Below are 23,882 nucleotides of genomic sequence, written 5' to 3' on the forward strand. Positions count from 1 at the left end.
AAACAATGATGAACAACACAATAAATGAAATTAAAAATACTCTAGAAGGAATCAATAGCAGAATAACTGAGGCAGAAGAACAGATAAGTGACCTGGAAGATAAAATAGTGGAAATAACTACCACAGAGCAGAATAAAGAAAAAAGAATGAAAAGAATTGAGGACAGTCTCAGAGACCTCTGGGACAACATTAAACGCATCAACATTCGAATTACAGGGGTCCCAGAAGAAGAAGAGAAAAAAAGGGGCTGAGAAAATATGTAAGGAGATTACAGCTGTATAGTTGAAAACTTCCCTAATATGGGAAAGGAAATAGTGAATGAAGTCCAGGAAGAGCAGGGAGTCCCATACAGGATAAATCCAAGGAGAAACATGCCAAGACACATATTAATCAAACTATCAGAAATTATATACAAAGAAAAAATATTAAAAGCAGCAAGGGAAAAGCAACAAATAACATACAAGGGAATCCCCAGAAGGTTAACAGCTGATCTTTCAGCAGAAACTCTGCAAGCCAGAAGGGAGTGGCAGGACATACTTGAAGTGATGAAAGGGAAAAATACCCAGCAAGGATCTCATTCAGATTCAACGGAGAAATTAAAACCTTTACAGACAAGCAAAATCTAAGAGAATTCAGTACCACCAAACCAGCTTTACAACAAATGCTAAAGGAACTTCTCTAGGCAGGAAACACAAGAGAAGGAAAAGACTTGCAAAACAAACCCAAAACAATTAAGAAAATGGTAACAGGAACATACATATCAATAACTGCCATAAATGTAAATGGATTAAATGCTCCAACCAAAAGACATACACTGGCTGAATGGATACAAAAACAAGACCCATATATATGCTGTCTACAAGAGACCCGCTTCAGACCTAGGGAAACATACAGACTGAAAGTGAGGGGATGGAAAAAAGAAATTCCATGCAAATAGAAATCAAAAGAAAGCTGGAGTAGCAACTCTCATATCAGACAAAATAGACTTTAAAATAAAGACTATTACAAGAGACAAAGAAGGACACTTCATAATGATCAAGGAATCAATCCAAGAAGAAGATATAACTGTAAATATTTATGCACCCAACATAGAAGCACCTCAATACATAAGGGAAATGCTACCAGCCATAAGAGGGGAAACTACTGACAGTAACACAATCATAATAGGGGATTTTAACACCCCACTTTCACCAATGGACAGATCATCCAAAATGAAAATAAATAAGGAAACAAAGCTTTAAATGATACATTAAACAAGATGGACTTAATTGATATTTATAGGATATTCCATCCAAAAACAACAGAATACACTTTCTTCTCAAGTGCTCATGGCACATTCTCCAGGATAGATCATATCTTGGGTCAAAAATCAAGCCTTGGTAAATAAAAAAAAATGGAAATTGTAACAAGTATCTTTTCCAACCACAATGCTATGAGACTAGATATCAATTACAGGAAAAAGTCTGTAAAAAATACAAACACATAGAGGCTAAACAATACACTACTTAAAAACGAAGAGATCACTGAAGAAGTCAAAGAGGAAATCAAAAAACACCCAGAAACACATGACAATGAAAACACGACGACCCAAAACCTATGGGATGTAGCAAAAGCAGTTCTAAGAGGGAAGTTTATGCAATACAATCCTACCTCAAGAAACAAGAAACATCTCAAATAAACAACCTAACCTTACACCTAAAGCAATTAGAGAAAGAAGAACAAAAAAACCCCACAGTTAGCAGAAGGAAAGAAATCATAAAGATCAGATCAGAAATAAATGAAAAAGAAATGAAGGAAACAATAGCAAAGATCAATAAAATTAAAAGCTGGTTCTTTGAGAAGATAAACAAAATAGATAAACCATTAGCCAGACACATCAAGAAAAAAAGGGAGAAGACTCAAATCAATATAATTAGAAATGAAAAAGGAGAAATAACAACTGACACTGCAGAAATACAAAGGACCATGAGAGATTACTACAAGCAACTATATGCCAATAAAATGGACAACCTGGAAGAAATGGACAAATTCTTAGAAAAGCACAACCGTCTGACACTGAACCAGGAAGAAATAGAAAATATAAACAGACCAATCATAAGCACTAAAATCGAAACTGTGATAAAAAAATCTTCCAACAGGGCTTCCCTGGGGGGCAGTGGTTGAGAGTCCGCCTGCCGATGCAGGGGACATGGGTTCGTGTCCCAGTCCGGGAAGATCCCACATGCCGCGGAGCGGCTAGGCCCATGAGCCATGGCCACCGAGCTTGTGTCTGGAGCCTGTGGTCCACAACGGGAGAAGCCACAACAGTGAGAGGCCTGTGTACTGCAAAAAAAAACAAAAAAAAATCTTCCAACAAACAATAGCCCAGGACCAGATGGTTTCACAGGCGAATTCTATCAAACATTTAGAGAAGAGCTAACACCTATCCTTCTCAGACTCTTCCAAAATATACCAGAGGGAGGAACACTCCCAAACTCATTCTATGAGACCACCATCACCTTGATACCAAAACCAGACAAAGATGTCACAAAGAAAGAAAACTACAGGCCAATATCACTGATGAACATAGATGCAAAAATCCTCAACAAAATACTAGCCAACAGAATCCAACAACACATTAAGAGGATCATACACCATGATCAAGTGGGGTTTACCCCAGGAATGCCAGGATTCTTCAATCTACGCAAATCAATCTATGTGATACACCATATTAACAAACTGAAGGATATAAACCATATGATCATCTCAATAGATGCAGAGAAAGCTTTCGACAAAATTCAACACTGATTTATGATAAAAACCCTCCAGAAAGTAGGCAGAGACAGAACTTACCTCAAAATAATAAAGGCCATATATGACAAACCCACAGGCAACATCGTCCTCAATGGCGAAAAACTGAAACCATTTCCACTAAGATCAGGAACAAGACAAGGTTGCCCACTCTCACCACTATTATTCAACATAGTTTTGGAAGTTTTAACCACAGCAATCAGAGTAGAAAAAGAAATAAAAGGAATCCAAATCGGAAAAGAAGTAAAACCGTCACTGTTTGCAGATGACATGATACTATACATAGAGAATCCTAAAGATGCTACCAGAAAACTACTAAAGCTACTCAATGAATTTGATAAAGTAGCAGGATACAAAATTAAAGCACAAAAATCTCTTGCATTCCTATACACTAACGACAAAAAATCTGAAAGAGAAATTAAGGAAACACTCCCATTTACCACTACAACAAAAAGAATGAAATACCTAGGAATAAACCTACCTAACGAGATAAAAGACCTGTATGCAGAAAACTATAAGACACTGATGAAAGAAATCAAAGACGATACAAACATATGGAGAGATATACCATGTTCTTGGATTGGAAGAATCAACACTGTCAAATGACTATACTACCCAAAGCAATCTACAGATTCAATGCAATCCCTATCAAACTACCAATGGCATTTTTCACAGAACTAGAACAAAAAATTTCACAATATGTATGGAAACACAACAGACCCCGAAGAGCCAAAGCAATCTTGAGAAAGAAAAATGGAGCTGAAGGAATCAGGTTCCCGGACTTCAGACTATACTACAAAGCTACAGTAATCAAGACAGCATGGTACTGGCCCAAAAAGAAAAATATATATCAGTGGAACAAGATAGAAAGCCCAGAGGTAAACCCACACACATATGGTCACCTTATCTTTGATAAAGGCGGCAAGAATATACAATGGCGAAAGACAGCCTCTTCAATAAGTGGTGCTGGGAAAACTCGACAGCTACATGCAAAAGAATGATATTAGAACACTCCCTAACACCATACACAAAAATAAACTCAAAATGGATTAAAGACCTAAATATAAGGCCAGATACTATAAAACTCTTAGAGGAAAACATAGGCAGAATACTCTATGACGTAAATCACAGCAAGATCCTTTTTGACCCACCTCCTAAGGAAATGGAAATAAAAACAAAACTAAACAAATGGGACCTAATGAAACTTAAAAGCTTTTGCACAGCAAAGGAAACCATAAACAAGACAAAAGACAACCCTCAGAATGGGAGAAAATATTTGCAAATGAAGCAACTGACAAAGGATTCATCTCCAAGATTTACAAGCAGCTCATGAAGCTCAATAACAGAAAAACAAACAACCCAATCCAAAAATGGGCAGAAGACCTAAATAGACATTTCTCCAAAGAAGATATACAGATTGCCAACAAACACATGAAAGAGTGCTCAACATCATTAATCGTTAGAGAAATGCAAATCAAAACTACAATGAGGTGTCACCTCACACCACTCAGAATGGCCATCATCAAGAAATCTACAAACAATAAATGCTGGAGAGGGTGTGGAGAAAAGGGAACCCTCTTTCACTGTTGGTGGGAATGTAAATTGATATAGCCACTATGGAGAACAGTACGGAGGTTCCTTAAAAAACTAAAAATAGAACTACCATATGACCCAGCAATCCCACTACTGGGCATATACCCTGAGAAAACCATAATTCAAAATGTGTCATGTACCACAATGTTCATTGCAGCACTATTTACAATAGCCAGGACATGGAAGCAACCGAAGTGTCCATCGACAGATGAATGGATAAAGAAGATGTGGCACATATATACAATGGAATATTACTCAGCCATAAAAAGAAATGAAATTGAGTTATTTGTAGTGAGGTGGATGGACCTAGAGACTGTCATACAGAGTGAAGTAAGTCAGAAAGAGAAAAACCAATAGCATATGCTAACACATATATATGTAATTTAAAAAAAAAAATATGGTTCTGAAGAATCCTGAAGGTGGCAGGACAGGTATAAAGACGCAGACATAGAGAATGGCCTTGACGACACGGGGAGAGGGAAGGGTAAGCTGGGACGAAGTGAGAGAGTGGCATGGACATATATACACTACCAAATGTAAAACAGATAGCTAGTGGGAATCAGCCGCATAGCACAGGGAGATCAGCTCGGTGCTTTGTGTCCACCTAGAGGGGTGGGATAGGGAGGGTGGGAGGGAGACGCAAAAGGGAGGGGATATGGGGATATATGTATATGTATAGCTGATTCAATTTGTTATAATGCAGAAACTAACACACCATTGTAAAGCAATGATACTCCAATAAAGATGTTAAAAAAAAGAAGTGTTCATTATATTACATTAATCTCTCTATATTTCTGCTTAAAATATTTCATATAAAGAAGAGAATCTGGATGAATGTGTAGACAATGATACATAACATATTTTAATATAACATTTGTCTTATAACTCCTTTCTTTTCCTCCTCCATTTATTCTACTTATTAAATGCTAAAACACTTCAGGTTTATTACTTACTTTCTTTATCTTTTGGATCATTTCTTTCATACTCAGCCCCCTGGATAAACTGTAAAATGTTCTGCTTAAAGAACCTCTGGGCTAGGTCCAATACATTTTCTCCATTATCATTGAAGGCTTTCAAAGCTTGGGAGGCACTGTTCATTCTACTGAGTAGGAATTTAAAACAGTGAAGGTGGCCTTCCATGGCTGCTAAGTGAACTATAGGTGAGAGAAAAAATAATAATAATTTAATTTTAAATTGACAATAAAATATCTTGAAAAAAGAAACAACACATTAACTCTAATCCTCCTAGGGAGACAACTATCCCTATCCTATATAACAGGGGTGTACTCTGGATGCTAGGATAACAGACCATTTTTCCAGCTTACATGTCCTTACTCAGTCAGCCTTCTAGTCCAGCCACAACAGTAGATTAAATGGTTGAATAGCTACACTTACTGTGAATGCAGAGAGGCCAAGTGAGGGTCACCAAAAAGCAGGTCTCAGAAAATTTTCTTGGAAAGTGAAATCCGAACTGTGCAGCTTATAATTATATGAAAAAAATGCCTTCTGTGTAATATAGGTGCTAGATAGATAAATTTATCTTAATATTTCAGAAAAAAGTGGAAGAAATAAACCAAAATAGTCACTATGCAAATAGGGGTGATGTTATTTTTATCACTATGTATTTTGTCACTTTTTCATAAACATTATTTTTATTATAAACAAGAAGACTAGATCAAAACTGCAGACTAAGCACACACACTATCTCACCATTTCTTCTCTTAAATTATTGAAAATAATAGAAAGATATTTTTTAAAGCCATGAAGGACAAGAAAAACAGACAAGAACACCACGAACAGACAAGAAATGTTAAGGAATCCCTGAAAGAAAATATCAATATAATGAATCAGATTGAGGGACAGCCATAACCCAAAAGCTGCAAAAAACAGGAATGGTTCTGGGGTATTACAAGCTTAGAGGCAATGATTACAAAAACAAGAGAGCCTTTACACCTCTTGAGAAGTGACTATTTGGGAAAGACTCCAAATTGTATACAAATCTTGGCTCTGGAGAAGTAGGGCAGTGCCCAAGTCACCAGTAAAACTCAGGAGAATCAATTAAGTAATAATGTCCACAAGATAAGTAGTTGGCACATGCCACTGTACACTTTCTCAGCTGAACCTTCCACTAAAAAACTCCCCCAGAAAGTTCAGACTCCTCTAACTGCTTACTCATCATATACATGAAATGTATCATAGGCATTTCAAACTTAACAGGTCAAAAATTGAACTCCTTATCCTTTTTGCATACATATTCCTTACACAGCTTTCCCCATTTCAGTTAATGGAAATGCTCTCCTTTCCATGAAGGTCAGGCCAAAAACCCTGGAGCCATCCTTGACTCCCATTTCTGTCACTCCCCACATCTAATCAATCAGCAAATCTTACTGGCTCTATCTGTAAAAGATACACAGACCCCAATTACTTCTCACTATCTAGTCCAACCAAACAGTAACCTAAATTATTGCATCAAGCTCCTAACTGCTCACGCCCACACCCTCACTACAATCTAGTATTATAAACACAATAGCCAAAATGATGGTTTTAAACATAGATCATGTCACTCCCACGCTCAAAATCCTTCAATGGCTCTTGTTACCTCTCTGACCTCATCATCTATCACCCCCTCACTTCTGTTCCAACAACACTGACTTGCTGTTACTCAAATACGCAAGGCACAACCCTGCCTCAGGAGCTTTACACATTGCTGTTACATCTTCCTAAAATGTTCTTCCCCCAGGATATCAAGACTTGCTCCCTCAACTCCAAGTCTTCACCCAACTGTCACCTCTTCAGTGAAGGCTTCCCTGACTACCCTATTTCAAACTTCATCCCCTGTAACACTCTACTCCCCTTTGCTATTTAATCCAAACATATATCCCTATTTAATATAATATATATTCTGTTCATTCATTTTTATTATTGTCTGTCTCCCCCCTCACCACACACAAAGGCAGAGACTTTTGTCTGTTTTATTTGCAGTGATATCCCCAGCACCTAGGGACTGACACACAGATGCTTAATAAATTTTGAATTAATAATTTTTAACAGAGAGGTCTGAATACAAGCAGTCTAGTCCTGAGGCCACATTCTTAACCTCTACCTTATACTATTAAAAAATATACTACACATGGGGCTTCCCTGGTGGCGCAGTGGTTGGGAGTCTGCCTGCCAATGCGGGGGACGCAGGTTCATGCCCCGGTCCAGGAAGATCCCACATGCCGCGGAGCGGCTGGGCCCGTGAGCCATGGCCGCTGAGCCTGCGCGTCCGGAGCCTGTGCTCCGCAACGGGAGAGGCCACAACAGTGAGAGGCCTGCATACCGAAAAAAAAAAACTATATATATATATATATATATATATATATATATATATATATATACACTACACATGGTTATAAAATAATTATAAATGTTTAAGGAAATATAAGTTGAATTTTTTTTCAATGTGCGGGCAACAAGAGACTAACAAAGTGATCAGGCAAATTCAATAAAGAACTAAATAAAAATGAAATTCCCCCCTACCTTGTATTAAAGAAAAGTCAATTCCAGGTAGAAATGTGAAAGTAAGATAATAAAATTCCTAGAAGGTAATATAAAAGAGTGTCTTCATGAAATGAAGACTTTCTGAATCCTGTTAAAAAAAGTCTTTCCTTACTTTTTTTTAACAGGATTCAGAAAGTACTAATCATAAAGGAAGAGCTTATTAAACTGGACTACAGTAAAATGAAAACTTCTATTCATCAAAAGATATCTTAAAAGAATGAAAAGGCAAGACAATAGAATGGAAAAGATACTTAAATGGAAAAGATATTTGCAACACATGTAAGTGACAAAGAGCTTGTGGCTAGAATATATAAAGAACCCCTACAAATCAATTAGAAAAAAAGAGGAACAACTCAATTAAAAAAAAAAAAAATGCAGGGCTTCCCTGGTGGCGCAGTGGTTGAGAGTCCGCCTGCCGATGCAGGGGACACGGGTTTGTGCCCCGGTCTGGGAGGATCCCACATGTCGCGGAGCGGCTGGGCCCATGAGCCATAGCCGCTGAGCCTGAGTGTCCAGAGCCTGCGCTCCGCAACGGGAGAGGCCACAACAGTGAGAGGCCCGCATATAGCAAGAAAAAAAAAAATGCAGAAGCTTCAAACTGGTATTTCACAGAAGAAAATAACTAAACAGCCATTAATCATATGAAATGATGTTCTACATCTCTAGTCATCAGGGAAAATTCAAATTAAAACCACAATCAGATATTACTATACACTCAAAAGAATGACTAAAACTAAAAAAACTGATAGTGTCAAGTGCTGATGAGAAAGTGGAGTAACTGAAAGCCTTAAACACTGCTTGTGGGTGTATAAATTGATAACAACCACTTTGGAAAGTCAAAAGAAGTCACACACAAAAGGACACCAGTGTATTATTTTATTCCATGGAGTTCGGAAAAAAAACAATACTAATTTTTATTTTGGAAGTCAAGGTAGTGATTAACTTTGGAAGTTGGCAGTAACTAGAAAGAGGACACGAAGCAGACTACCCTGTTTCTTGATTTAGCTGATGGTCACAGAGAAGTGTTCACTTGTGAAAATTTAGTGAGCTGTGCATTTGAATTGGGCGTTTTTCTGTATGTATGTTATATGTCAAATATAAAATTTTTTTTAAAAAGACTGAGAGTAAAAATAGTTACTTCCAGATACACAAAAATTGAGAGAGTTCATACCAACAAACCTTCACTAAATGAACATTAAAGGATGTCCTTCGGAAAGAAGCAAAATGATCCAAGATAGCAGTGTCAAGGGATGGAAGATGAGGGCAGGGAGGAAGGTCAGAGCCAAATTATGAAGGCCCAGCATGCCAAGCTAAGGAATCAGAGATCCACTGGGATCTAGGGAGTTTTTAATAATCAAAGTGATTATTTTGCCTGGACTTCCCCTTCATTTGTTTGCTACTTAAGATTCCTTTAAGACATAGTTCAAGTCTTGTTTCAGTAACCAATCTCACTGTGGGCTAACTCTCTTCTGAACTTCTACAGCACCTCTTAGAAGAAGACAGGGTACTTAAGAGTATAGGTCTCAACTGGCTAGTTGACCACAGGCTAGACAACTGCAATTAGCAAATTAACTCAAATACACTAGTGTCCACTATCTGTACTATTCCTTTTTTAAGTAGTCTGTGGGGAAGAGACATATGAAGTTAAAAAACAATAACACTAGAGAGTAGATGAGGGAAACAGCTGGTGGGAAGAGTAAATCCAAGTTTAATTTTGGATATTTCTCTTTTGCTAATATGGTTCCAGAAAAAAAATCAGTCACATGATGAGTACATAACATAGACATAATATAAGATAAAAAATGTTCATGTCAACATATTTACTACTTTAGTTTTGTTAGGAAATATTAGAATGACGACAGTTCAAATTTCTTAAACATGATCAAACATTGTTAAAGTTTACATTAATAGAAAAACAAAATATTTGCTTTTGCGAATACCTGGAAGGTTTCCATTGTAGTCCACATCTTCTATGCTACATCCCCATTTAATGAGAAGTTGCAAACAGCCAAGCCGCCCATGAAAAGCTGCATAATGCACAGGTTTCCACTCTCTCTTATCAGTCACACTAGGATCCTAGAGGTAACATTCACAAGGACTCAGTTTTTTAACGTTTTGTAGGGGAAACACTAAGTCTAGCAGCTTAATTCTGCAAATGAGAATTGGAGGCTGTTCTTAAAACTATAAGGCAAACACTAAATATCATAGAAATATTTACTGCAACCACTGATTTGAACATATGAGCTAATAATATACAAATGAAATTATAAAGTCTTTTAAAAAAGAACATAACTAGCCACATAAAAATCCTTTCTAAAAAGGAACTTAACTAGTCATTTTACTGGTCACAAGTTCCTGACCAATAAAATGAAAGAGATGGATTCAAATGATCAAATCTTATCCTTGGGAGCATAATCAAAGAGTTAATGAAAAAATATTTAACTCTTATAAGAAGTTATTTTTTACAGCCACTGGGTAATATTAAAAATAAATATCACAATAAATGAAATTTCTGGAGATATAAATCACTTTCTAAATTAATGTATGAAATAAGAGTTACGAAAGAAAGAGGTAAACACACAGCAATTCAGAAAGATTTACAATCCCTGGTTAAGATGTGTCTGGAAGCTTCAGAATCTTCCCTGTTAAACTCTGACCTGACATGAAGAATCCATAGCCTCTGAAATATTTTGTACCACTAAGCTGTTTTTTTTGTTGTTGTTGATGATTTATCTAAAGTATTGCTCCCATGTTTAAAGACAGAAAAGCTAAAGAGAGAGATCAAATTACTTCCTCAAAGTCACATAAGGGATTTACAAAGTCAGGAAGAGAAAACCAGACTACCAAATGTTAATCCATATGATATGGACTGTATGGACTATAGTCTATAACATTATACATTCTCACTTATTAACAGGAATCCCTCACCACTCCACTTCGGAGCATTATTTGTAAAGTGAAAGAATGTCCGTGTGTTGTAGCAAGGTGTAAAGGAGTGCATCCACGATCATCTTGAGCTGCCAGATTGGCTCCATTAATTATAAGAGCCTGAAAGTAGAGAAATAAGAATGAGTTTATATGAATATAGATGTTAAATCATAAATGCAGATGCAGATTATTTAAAGGCAAGGAATTTATTAACCTATAGCTAAGCTATTATGTAAGTTCTCACATGTGTGCTACACACAAAATGTGAGAAATTCTTAGCTAGTCCTAAGAAAATGCTTGAGATCCTTTTTAACATTGCCTAGGAGACATGTATACCCGATTTCACATTCTGGTTTGAGCATGTACATACAATTTATAAAACAAACTTTTCATGAGCACAGATTAACAACCACTAACTTAAATAATTTAATGCTAAGCTAATAAAATTCAAATTTAAACTTCCTCTATTTCAAAAGCAGAATCTTTTATTAACTGGGTTTTGAATACAATAAAAGGATTTCATTACTAAAGTAACCAGTTCTAAGCTCCAAATCAAAATTCTAACGGCATCTGAGGAGATTCCATCTGAATTTACAATTGGCCCAGTTTCTGTATATATCTCCCTCAGACTTTTTTTCCTTTAACCAGCCTATATTTACCAGCATCTCAGCAAAAGTTTACTTAGTCATAATTCCTACCAAGAGTTTTAGGAAGAACAATATCCATGATTTTGCCTGACTCCCATTAACAAACTAGTCAATAATCATCACAAACCATATACTGAGTGCTTATTATGTCACTACAAAGAATATGAAGATATATCAACTTAGGGAATTAGGACACATGTAAAGACAAAGACAATCAACTATACAAAGCAGTCTTTGGTAAGTAACAACTATACTGTATAGTACCCCAAAGCATCACAAAAGCTCTAAGAATGAAGAGATCACTTTGGGGAACAGAAGGACAATCAAGGGAGAGGGAGTAGGTTAAACTAATGCTTAGAGGAAGTAAAGCATCAAGTAAAGCTTCATTTGACCCTGATATCCCCTTAAGTTACTATTGTATCTGCTCCTTCCTTTCACTGCCTACTTTTCAAATACCTCAATGCCTCAACTTCAAATCCACCTGCAAATTGGGTGCTGTCCCTATCACTGCATAGAAATATAGCCAACCTCCCCCTATAGAGAGTTCTCTAGTTCAATGGCATTTCCTTAAGTGCTATTCCCCTTAGTTTTATTCTGTAAGTGATACGCTGCCTGACTTCAACTTCTTCCTTCACTTGCACAGCGCTAATGGGTCCTGGCTCTCTATCTCTCTTTCTCCTCTGAATTCCTTACTCATTTCGCTGCTTCCTCCTATCCCTACTAGTAACATTCTTCAACATTCAATCCTCAGTACTTTGTACTCTTCTCTAAGCTTTATTACTCCTGAAATCTTTGTCACCAGTGTCCTTTTCAACTGCCCTGTCCTTCTGCACCCGAATGACCTATAGGCACCTTAAACTTAACATGGGCCAAAGTTGAACTCAACATCCTTCCTCCCGAATCTCCCCTGCCTTTCAGATGTCCCTATCTACAGTGCCATAATTATCTGTCGTTCTGACTCAAAACCTTACAGTCTCACTACACTTTGCCAATGCCTGCTATGCAAGATGTTTTAAATAATTTTCTTTGTTTCCCACTGCCACCAACTAATCTCACCCTCTATGGTTAGTGATAATACCAAAAGTCTCTGATTATCTTGCTTCCAAACTCTCTCTTCATCCTACATAATCCTGGATACATCTTGCTAGAATAATTTCCTGAAATATTGTTTTCATTACCACATTCCCCTGTTAATGTCTATGTGCATGTGTGTGTATGTATGTATGTGTGTGTATACATATATATATATATACACACATATACATGTGTATAGTATACATATAAAATTCTCTTTCCTATACAAATGAATCTTTATTCTATTCCTAAGACATTTTACAAATCTGGCTTTATCTAAACTTAGTTCAGAACAAATCATCTACACTCAGTCAAACTCATATAATGGTATATTCCTTGAACATACCTCATTTTTCCAATTCAAAGATTTCACATAGGGCCTCCCTGGTGGCGCAGTGGTTGAGAGTCCGCCTGCCGATGCAGGGGATACGGGTTCGTGCCCCGGTCTGGGAGGATCCCATATGCCGCGGAGCGGCTGGGCCCGTGAGCCATGGCTGCTGAGCCTGCGCATCCGGAGCCTGTGCTCCGCAATGGGAGAGGCCACAACAGTGAGAGGCCCGCGTACCACAAAAAAAAAAAAAAAAAAAAAAAAAAAAAAAAAAGATTTCACATAGAATTATAGCATAGAGGTTAATGGGACAAAGTCTAGGTTCTGGCTTTGTCACTAAATTAAGCAACGAACTTAACTCTATGAATCTGTTTCCTAATCTACATGAAGGGAAACTCATAAGATTATTGTATTAAATGAAGTGATGCATGGGAGATGGTGATTGACACATAAAAAGTGTTCAATAAATTAAAATCTTTTTTTTTTTTTTTTTTTTTTGCAGTACACGGGCCTCTCACTGTTGTGGCCTCTCCCGTTGCGGAGCACAGGCTCCGGACGCGCAGGCCCAGCGGCCATGGCCCACGGGCCCAGCCGCTCCGCGGCATGTGGGATCCTCCCTTACCGGGGCACGAACCCGCGTCCCCTGCATCGGCAGGCGGACTCTCAACCACTGCGCCACCAGGGAAGCCCTAAAATCATTATTTTTATTTGCTCCTGACACTGTCCCTACCTACAATGCTTCTTCACTACTTATCTTTTTAAAATCGACCCATTCTTTCAGGATTAGCTGAAGTTTCATTTCCTCCATTTATGATTCCCCTATCTTCTCTTAAGTTCTACAGTTCTTCTCATCTATACTTTTCATGAGAACCTTACTCAGAGACTGTGATTTGTACTGTTTTGTAACTCACTGAGTAAAGCTACTGTCATTCCCAATAGAATCTCAGGCTTCTTATAGGCAGGGACTGTTTGCTTATATGATTTTGTATTCCTCGAAGTTCCAGTCCATTTCACAACATTGATTAAGTCTATTTACTCTAATAAACTAGATCCTGCCACATATTAATGTGTAACTCTGGCCAGGAAATACATTAAATGAGGAATTTTAGGCATGGCAAGCTATAAAGAAGATCATCTGGGCATGACTATGACATCCCTTAAAACAAGCCAAACAGATAGACAACTGCTTTAGAGATACTATAATTTCCAATCTTATACAACCTGTTTGAGTGACAGTTGGTACCAAAATATGAGTCCTGGAAACCAGTAAGTTTTTGTTTAGAACATAGAACTACTAAGTCTATGGGATCAAATTATTAGAATAAATGCAATAGCTCAACAGAACTATGCTAAAGTAATTAAACTTACTGAATTTTTTTAAAAAGTAACCAAAGTTATTATTACCTGCATGCAAGCATCCTGTCCCCTGATGGCAGCTATGTGAGCTGCTGTCCAACCTCTCACGGTTGCTTGTGAGAGATCAGCTCCACGCCAGAGGAGCCAATGAAGACACTACGTTAAGAAAATACCCATGTTAACCATGTTAGCAGATATTTTTAACATTTTTATATCTTTAAAGTTAGTCTATCATCATGAAATACTACAGCCTGAGAAGCATCATAAGTGAATGAGGGGGCCAGGTATAAGAAAAACAAAAGCACAAGCACAATGATATGGTAACCCACATTTGGCCTTACTGTTGGGTAAACAATATGGAGTGGTAGGAGCTGTGGCAAACTGGAGACCACATTCCTTGTCCATAAGGTGAACTACTACTCAATCCCAGCCAGTTTTTGCAGTGAGTGAAATGCTGGTCCATATCTTACGTTTGACCAATACTCTGAAAGCCAAACAAAACACATCTGTGGTCAAATTCACTCAATGGCTGCCAATTTACAATCTCTGCCATAGATCTTTAAATGGGTCCAGAAACTTCTGTATCAGAGAAGACACTGTAATTCTGATGATACTTTCTAAGAAAATAAGTGGCATATTAAACAAAGTGAGGGAGTAAAATACATCTTCATTTAAGATTTTTTTAAATTAACTTAAGTCTCAATATAATTCAGTACTGGAGGTCTGTGCCACATATAGTGTTACTCTCTTTATATGTTCAAGTTTGTAGATTCTACCTTAAAGAAGTTTCTTTCTTTATAAAAGAATTGATTGTATCATTGGGATACACTGTCACATCAGTCACTGCAATATCATTTTTTGAACAGGTTAATCATTTAGGTATCATTTGCCTGTCATGGAGATTAATGTCCAATAAAATATGGGGAGGGGTGGAGTTGAACCTCACTAATAATCACAGTAAGTCATTCATTTACTCAACAAATATTTATGGAGAACCAACTATATGCTAACACTGTACAGGTACTGGAGAATAAAACCACTGTAAACATTCATGTACAAGTTATTTATCTCTCCGGGGTAAATATGCAGAAGTGAGATTTCTGGGACACAGGTAAGTATATGTTGTTTAACTTTATAAGAAACTGCCAAACTGTTTTCCAAAGTGACTGTACCATTTTACATTTCTACCAGCAGTGTATGAGAGTTCTAGTCGCTCCATATCCTTGTCAATATTTGGTATTATCATTTCTCTGGGTTATGTTTTTGTTTTTGTTTTGCCATACTAACCGGTGTGTAGTGACACCTAATTGTGGTTTTAATTTGCATTTCCCTAATGGCTAATGATGTTGAACACTTTTTTCATGTGCTCATTACCATCCACATGTCCTCTTTGAGAAAGTGTCTAATGAAGTCATTTGCCCATTTTTAATTGGGTTGTTTTCTTACTATCGAATTGTGAGAGTCTCATATATTCTGGCTACAAGTTCTTAGTCATATTTATGATTTGCAAAGATTTTCTCCTATGTTTTCTTCTAGAAGTTTTATAAGGTTAAGTTTTACACTTGTTTATCATCTGCTTTCAGTACATTTTTACATATGGTACCAAGTATGAGTTGAGGCTCACTTTCTTACGTATGACTGTCCAACTGTGCCAGCACCATTTAATAAAAATACTATCTGTTCTCCATTAGATTGCCTTTGCATCTTTGTCAAAAATCAACTGACCAATCAGCAGGACTTCAGAAATGGCTAAGTGAGGAGCTTGGTAAATCCTCCCCAAGAAGCAACGACAAAGCTAGACAAAGTTGTCAAAAACAACCATTTAGGGAATTCCTTGGCGGTCCAGTGGTTAGGCCTCCGAGCTTCCACTGCAGGGGGCACGGGTTTGATCCCTGGTTGGGTAACTAAGATCACACATGCTACGTGGTGCAGCCAAAAAAAACCATTTAAAGACTCTGGAAGGCATACAACAAAATGAGGAGCATTTATTCAAGAAAAATCTACTGATTCTCAGTTAGAACAGGGAGAGCCCGTTGCAGAGTAGCCTGGGACTACAAGGATCCTTACCCCCAGCATCATGATGCGTAAGTTCTACGCAGATGGACAGCTCCATTGCCCTGCTGGAGGGACTGAAAAGTCCATGCCCAGGCACATTTTCAAAAACAATTCTAATCCTCAGTGGCAACAATTTAGGAAAGCCAACATCAGAGCTAGCCTGAAGTCATGATACTTGTTGGGGCAAACAACAAAACTAAAAACCACCTAGAAAATTAACAGAAAAATACAAGAAATGAGACAGCCAAAGTGGGCCTTGCTAAGATTCCACTTATCCCTTGTGATATAAAAAGCTGTGTACATATACAAAGTCACTCACACTCAGGAAAGATTGAAGAGGTCCCAAGTTGGCTAGACATTCTTGGCTAGACATAAGGCCTTGAAAACACAGCGGGGTGGGGGGTGGGGGGAAGCCAGGCTGACTTGTAAACCGCTTGGACTTTGAAAACATTCCCCAAACCATACCCAGATCTATCAGCAAAAGATGGACTCCTTACTGGCTCAAGGTTTTTAGGCACAACCCCTGATTAATCACTGGCTGAACACTAAGCTATGCTGACCCAGGGGTGACCCCTATGAAGCCAGGCTTAAAAATAAAAACAAGAGGGGAATTTCCTGGCAGTCCAGTGGTTAGGACACCACTCTCCCACTGCAGGGGGCAAGTGTTCGATCCCTGGTATGGGAAGATCCCACATGCCGTGGAGCAACTAAGCCCCTGTGCCACAACCACTGAAGCCCCCATGCCTAGAGCCCATGCTCCGCAAAAAGAGAAGCCACCACAATGAGAAGCCCGCTCACCGCAACGAAGAATAGCCCCCACTCGCCACAACCAGAGAAAGCCCGTACGCAGCAACAAAGACCCAACGCAGCCTAGAATAAATAAATAAATAAATATTAAATAAAAAGGATATATATGTATAACTGAGTCACTTTGCTGTACAGCAGAAATTAACACAACATTGTAGATCAACTATACTTCAATAAAAATTTTTTAAAAAAGAATTCTAATATCAAAGTTATTGTGAGGAATAGACAATATACTTTGTCAATACATACCAAAACTCAAGGCACCTAATAAATACTAAGCACTGCAAAAAATAAAAATAAAATGTCCAGTTTTCAAAATGTCCAAACTAAAAAATTATGAGACATACAAAGAAAACAAGAATGTATAACACATACACAGGAAAAAAAAGGAATCGACAGAAACCATCTCTGAGGTGCTTCCCTGGTGGTCCAGTGGTTAAGACTCCACACTTCCAATGCAGGGGGCACACCCATCCCTGGTCAGGGAACTAAGATCCCACATGCCATGAGGTGTGGACAAAAAGAAAAAAAAGAAAAAAAAAAGAAACCATCTCTGAGAGGGCCCAGATGCTCCGCTCAGAAAGACTTCAAAGCAGCTATTACATATAGCTTTAGAGAACTAAAAGAAATTATTTTTTAAAGAATTTATGTTGGGACTTCCCTGTTAGCACAGTGGTTAAAAAAAACCCTGCCAATGCAGGCGGCACCGGTTGGAGCCCTAGTCCAGGAAGATCCCACATGCCGTGGAGCAACTAAGCCTGTGCACCACAACTACTGAGCCCACGTGCCACAACTACTGAAGCCCGCACACCTAGAGCCTGGGCTCCTCAACAAGAGAAGCCACCACAATGAGAAGCCTGCGCACTGCAACAAAGAGTAGCTCCCGCTCGCTGCAACTAGAGAAAGCCCGCACGCAGCAGTGAAGACCCAACGCAGCCAAATAAATAAATTTTTAAAAATTTATGTTTAATGAATTAAACGAAAATATGATGACAATGATTCATCAAATAGAAAATAAAGAGAGAATTTTTTTTAAAAAAAAGAAAATTCTGAAGGTGCAAAGTATATCTGAAATAAAAGTTTACTACAGGGGGGCTTCCCTGGTGGTGCAGTGGTTGGGAGTCCGCCTGCCGGTGCGGAGGATGCAGGTTCGTGCCCCGGTCTGGGAGGATCCCGCATGCTGCAGAGCGGCTGGGCCTGTGAGCCGTGGCCGCTGAGCCTGCGTGTCCAGAGCCTGTGCTCCGTGGTGGGGGAGGCCACAGCAGTGAGAGGCCCACATACCGCAACAAAAAAAAAAAAAAAAAAAGTTTACTACAGGGGCTCAAAAGCTGATTTCATCTGACAGGAGAAAAAAAATGAAGTCTAACAAAGCACAGTTTTCACCAGCTGTTAATTTAGTGATCATTTTATACTACCAACATAAGTACCATGAGTCTTAAGAAATTTCAGAAAGGATAACAAAATGTAAAGGTATTAATGCAGTACTCAAGTAGAGAATTAGGAGATGATCCTCAAATGGGAAAGTAGAAAGTCGCCAAAACCTTTTGATTTAGATTTATTTTTCTTAAAATTTAACAAACATTTCTTGAACAGCTGCTATGCACTATGCTGGACAGTAAAAATATAAATTTAATTCAACAAATTCATCATTTAATTCAAACACTTATTGGGAACCTACAATGTGACTCCAATATGCCAGACACTATGCTATGCTGTGTAAAAAAAAGATAAATAAAACCCAAATGGTACCTTCAAAGAGCTCAAAATCTAACAGAGAGGGACTTCCCTGGTGGTCCAGTGGTTAAGACTCCGTGCTCCCAATTCAGGGGGCCTGGGTTCGATCCCTGGTCAGGGAACTATATTCCTCATGCTGCAACTAAGACCCGGCACAGCCAAATAAATTAAAAATAAATAAATATTTTTTTTAAATATTAAAAAATATCTAACAGAGAATGCAATTCAATGTGATAAATACAATTTTTTAAATGTATATAAAATTGAGGGAAAAGATGCTAGTTGGAGGATACTGAGGGGGGAAACACAGAAGGCCCTGCCAAGTGGGTGCTACCTGACCTGGATTTCAACAAGCTAACCACTGGGAAGAGGTGAGACCAGGCAGATGAAACAGCATGTACACAGTCTGTGATAATATGAAACAGTGGACTAGCTTGGGAAATGACAGTAGTCACCAGTACTGCAACATGAAACAAGTCTGATGGGAGATGAGGTTGGAGAGGTAAGTCTACCATATTAAATAGCTTAAACTTTATCCTACAGGGTATAGAAAGTCACTACAGGGACTTAAGGAAGGTTTTAAATAATAGTAGATTTTTGTTTTAGAGCAATAATTTTGTATGCCAGTTATGAACTAGAAGTAGACAAGATAGGAAAGAAGGAAATCAAGTAGCTCTAAGGCAGTGGCTATGAAGGTGGAAAGGACAAATTTGAGAGACAAAGACGGAACAGAATCAACTGACTTAGGGATCAGTTCTCACTACATCAATGTGCGTCATGAAGCACTTGACCTAGACAAATGCTGATACTGTGTTTTGCTTCTGTAAAATCCTGAGACAACTCAATATGATGCAAAGGACATTAGCCTGGAAAGCTAAGAAAGGGAGGGAAAAGAATAACAGTTTAGTTTTAGACCAACTAAATTTAAGATGCCAGTCAGGGCTTCCCTGGTGGCGCAGTGGTTGAGAGTCCGCCTGCTGATGCAGGGGACACGGGTTCATGCCCCGGTCCAGGAAGATCCCACATGCCGTGGAGCGGCTGGGCCTGTGAGCCATGGCCGTTGAGCCTGCGCGTCCGGAGCCTGTGCCCCGCAACAGGAGAGGCCACAAGAGTGAGAGGCCCACATACCGCAAAAAAAAAAAAAAAAAAAAGATGCCAGTCAGATATGCATGAGTTGTTTGATAAGCGCCGGATGCAGAAACCAGAATTCAAATTCTGGAGAGAAAGCGAATCAATGAATTATTATGTAGAAGTGATTAAGCCAAGGAAGTCTAAAAATGGCCTGGAGAGAGAGTGTAAAGTTGAAGAGAGACACTCATTGGCAAGAGCATAAAGAAAACCACTAATTTTAGAGAAGGCAGGGTAGGTTAATCAGAGAAGCTGAAAAGATCCCAGGAAAGAGATGAAATAAATGGTATAGCAACAAGTCCTATCCTATTTGAAATATGGCAGAGTGAAATCAGTATTTCCTCCTCTCTTCAAAATCATTTTAAAAATTTGAAAAAGAGCAAGAAAACCCCATCTTTGATGAAGCTAGGAGATATCTGAAACCACAAAACAGATGGGAAAGCTGCCAAAGTATAGATCAAACAGGAATGTGGGAGCAAACAGCAGAGAAAATCCCCATGCAGGGCTGCAAGCACAGAAAGACCCATCAAGGCACGTTTCTCCCAGGTGAGAGGAAGCCACTAAAAGGCCAAAGCAAAAACCCCTACAGTTCAAGTGGGGCACACAAACTGGTGGAGAGAGGTTCTTTGGACCAGATTTGGTTCCAAAAAGCAGAAAAGCCCAAACAAAGAAATCACACAGAGAAGCCATATTCATGGAAAGCAGACTCTGTTTGTGTGGCAGGGAAAAAAGAGAGTTGCATAGTGAATAGACCTACTGCAGCCTACAGACTGGAGGAATGTAATAGCTAAAATAAGCTCCCCACACACAACCATGAATCATGAGAAAAATTCCAGTTGGCTTTGCACACAGCCCAAGAATAAGAAGTTGTGCATACAAATGAACTTATCTATGAAACACAAACAGACCCACAGACATAGAGAACAGACTTGTGGTTGCCAAGGGGGAGGGGGGTGCGAGAGGGTGGATTGGGAGTTTGGGATTAGTAGATGCAAGCTATTATACACAGAATGGATAAACAACAAGGTCCTACTGTACAGCACAGGGAACTATATTCAATATTCTGTGATTCACTATAATGGAAAAGAATATGAAAAAGAATGTATATACATACGTATAACTGAATCACTTTGCCATACAGCGGAAATTAAGACAACACTGTAAATCAACTATACTTCAATAAAATAAATTAATAAAAAAAGAAGTTGTGCATAAAAATATTCACTAAGCACTGCTTGTACTAGTGAAAAACTGAAACCAATGAAATATCCATCAATCAAAAAAATCAATAAATTCTGATATTCATCTAAGAATATACTATTACAACATGGCTGAAAGGAATGAACTAGAGTATATATATGTAACCACGTCGTTAAAATTCAAAAACACATTGTTGAACAAAAAAAGCAAGCTGCAGAATGATACAAATAATATGATGACATTTATATAAAACGTCCTTTAAAACAGTGATATAATCATATGTAATAACAGCATAAAACATATATAGTAATAATAAACACCAAATTCAGGGTAATAGTTATCTCTGGAATTGGAAGGAGAGAAATGACACCTGGGAGGGGTGCTCAGGGACTTCAAATGTATCTGTGATACTCCATTTCTTTTCCAAAAATCTGAAGCAACTACAGCAAAAATATTAGGATTTGATAAAGCCAGGTATGCATTATGTTATCCTCTGCAAGTTACCTTCTATGCTTGCCTTAGGAACCCAGCTGCCACCCTGTGAGGAAGCACAGACTAACCCACGTGTGGGGACTTCACAAAAAGACCCCCGTGGAGAGGGATCAAGGGGCCCAGCCTACAGCCAGCATCTACTACCAGATGTCTGCGTGAACAAGCCTTCAGAAGATTCCAGCCCTGGCTTTTAAATCTTCTAGGTGGAGCCCCAAACTCATGGAGTAGAGACAAGCTGTCCCTGAAATCCAAATTCCTGGTTCACTCCTGAGCATAAATAAATGGTTATTTTATACCACCAAGTTTTAGGATAACTTATTACAAAGGTAACCAGAACACCCAAATGTTAGACTGAACTGAAAAGAAAAATATTTGTATATAAATGTATAACTGAATCACTCTGCTGTACAGCAGAACACAACACTGTAAATCAACTATACTTCAATAAAATAAATTTAAAAAAAAAAGAAAAATATTTTCAGTGCCTAGCATAAGGCCTCAGTCCTGTTTGCTAAATTTACAAAACTGTCAACAGGGCTAAACTTACCTCAGTTTAATAATTTATATAGTTTCTTACCTCCAAACTGCCAGAATGTGCTGCCCAATGTAAAGGGGTAAATTTATGGAGAACATCAACTTCATTAATGCCGGCACCACGTTCTACTATTTCTGAAAGCTGCTTTACATCTCCAGCGCGTACTGCATCATGTATGCTACCAAAATGCACTTTCTTCCTGGCACCTATTGAAAAACAAAATTGCTTAAAATACATTACAAAACTAAAAAAAGACTAAAGCGACGATTGAACTGAAAGTACAAAATCACTTTGGCTTTCCAAATAATTTACTACAAAGATGCTTGTGATTCACATCTTAATCTGACTTCAATTTCATCTCTAATATGTAAAGAGCACGGACGTTGTCACCCCCATCCATACAGGAAAAAAGCAGAACAAACAAAGTCAACAACTTTTCTTGCACTCATCAAAGAATTGAGGTCTCAGGACAAACGGCCACCCTGAATTTGGAGAGACAGGCAAATACAGAGAAACACGGTCATGTTCAGCTTACCTGGAGCAGAAGTCACTAGAACCATAAGCTTCTAAAAGCACTTAAATAGTAATTTTGACAAATTGCTGGGGGCTGGGTATGTAGTAGCCTAACAGTGAGAAACTCCTCAGGGCCATAGTCTTAGGAGGTCCCCTCATTTTCATAGCTTTTTACCTTCAAAACTCCACCAGGTTATCACTGTGAAAAAGCAAGAAAAATCACCTCATGTCTTTGGTAAAGGAGGAGAGAGGTAACCATTTTGAAATCTGCCCAGGTATTCTCTGTAACAAAGGCCTACTCTCCAGTGAAAAAGACTTTACCAGAACCTTATCTCACATAGGCAGATATATTTTACTAATATTTTTCATATCTTTCTCATATGTCCTACACTAAGAAAGGAATGGCAGGTCACAATTTTTACTTCATATATTCTAGTGTCTTATATTTTATAATATAATGTTCCAAACATCAAGACTGGACTGTCACCCTTACTGTACCGTGAAATATTTTAATGTGCATTGTGAACCAGAAGTAATAAAAGTATCTAAGCACGAACAGACAGTTGTTGAAGGAAGAAGTAAATAGTTCAATCAAAGCATTCCCTAAACCAAACAAACAGGCACAATTCCTGAACTCAAACTGTTTTGAAAAGAACTCACCAACACCTCTGGCAGATAATCTATGCAGCCTTGTATTACTATTTATCTATGTATATGTCCTCTCTCCACAATTAGCATATTAATTTCTTGACGGCTGAAATCGTATCTTATACCAACCCTTAGCAAAATGCTATGCATTTTACTCAAAAGTCCTTTGAGCATGTACCATATGCCAGGCACTACAATAACACAATGAATAGACATGGATTTAAGACATTTTCTTATACTACAAAGCTACAGTAATTAAGACAGTGTGGTACTGGCATAAAAACAGAAAGATAGATCAGTGGATCAGGATAGAAAGCCCAGAGATAAACCCACGCACATATGGCCAACTTATCTTTGATAAAGGAGGCAGGAATGTACAGTGGAGAAAGGACAGCCTTTTCAATAAGTGGTGCTGGGAAAACTGGACAGGGACATGTAAAAGTATGAGATTAGATCATTCCCTAACACCATACACAAAAATAAGCTCAAAATGGATTAAAGACCTAAATGT

General features: G+C 38.2%; 1 protein-coding gene across 2 annotated transcripts in view; it reads right to left on the bottom strand.

The window, feature by feature from the left end:
* Positions 1–23,882, bottom strand: part of ANKRD42 (ankyrin repeat domain 42) — a gene marked incomplete at its 5' end in the record, with an annotated part of 71,057 nt that overhangs the window by 43,275 nt on the left and 3,900 nt on the right. For both annotated transcript variants that reach the window (XM_079707377.1, XM_079707378.1), the window contains 5 exons: positions 5,337–5,537; positions 9,867–10,002; positions 10,855–10,974; positions 14,308–14,415; positions 22,253–22,416. In XM_079707377.1, the coding sequence (XP_079563503.1) occupies positions 5,337–5,537; positions 9,867–10,002; positions 10,855–10,974; positions 14,308–14,415; positions 22,253–22,416 (729 nt within the window). The remainder of the gene's footprint in view (positions 1–5,336; positions 5,538–9,866; positions 10,003–10,854; positions 10,975–14,307; positions 14,416–22,252; positions 22,417–23,882) is intronic.

Source organism: Hyperoodon ampullatus (assembly GCF_949752795.1).
Source record: "Hyperoodon ampullatus genome assembly, chromosome: 7".
NCBI classification, from domain to species: domain Eukaryota; kingdom Metazoa; phylum Chordata; class Mammalia; order Artiodactyla; family Ziphiidae; genus Hyperoodon; species Hyperoodon ampullatus.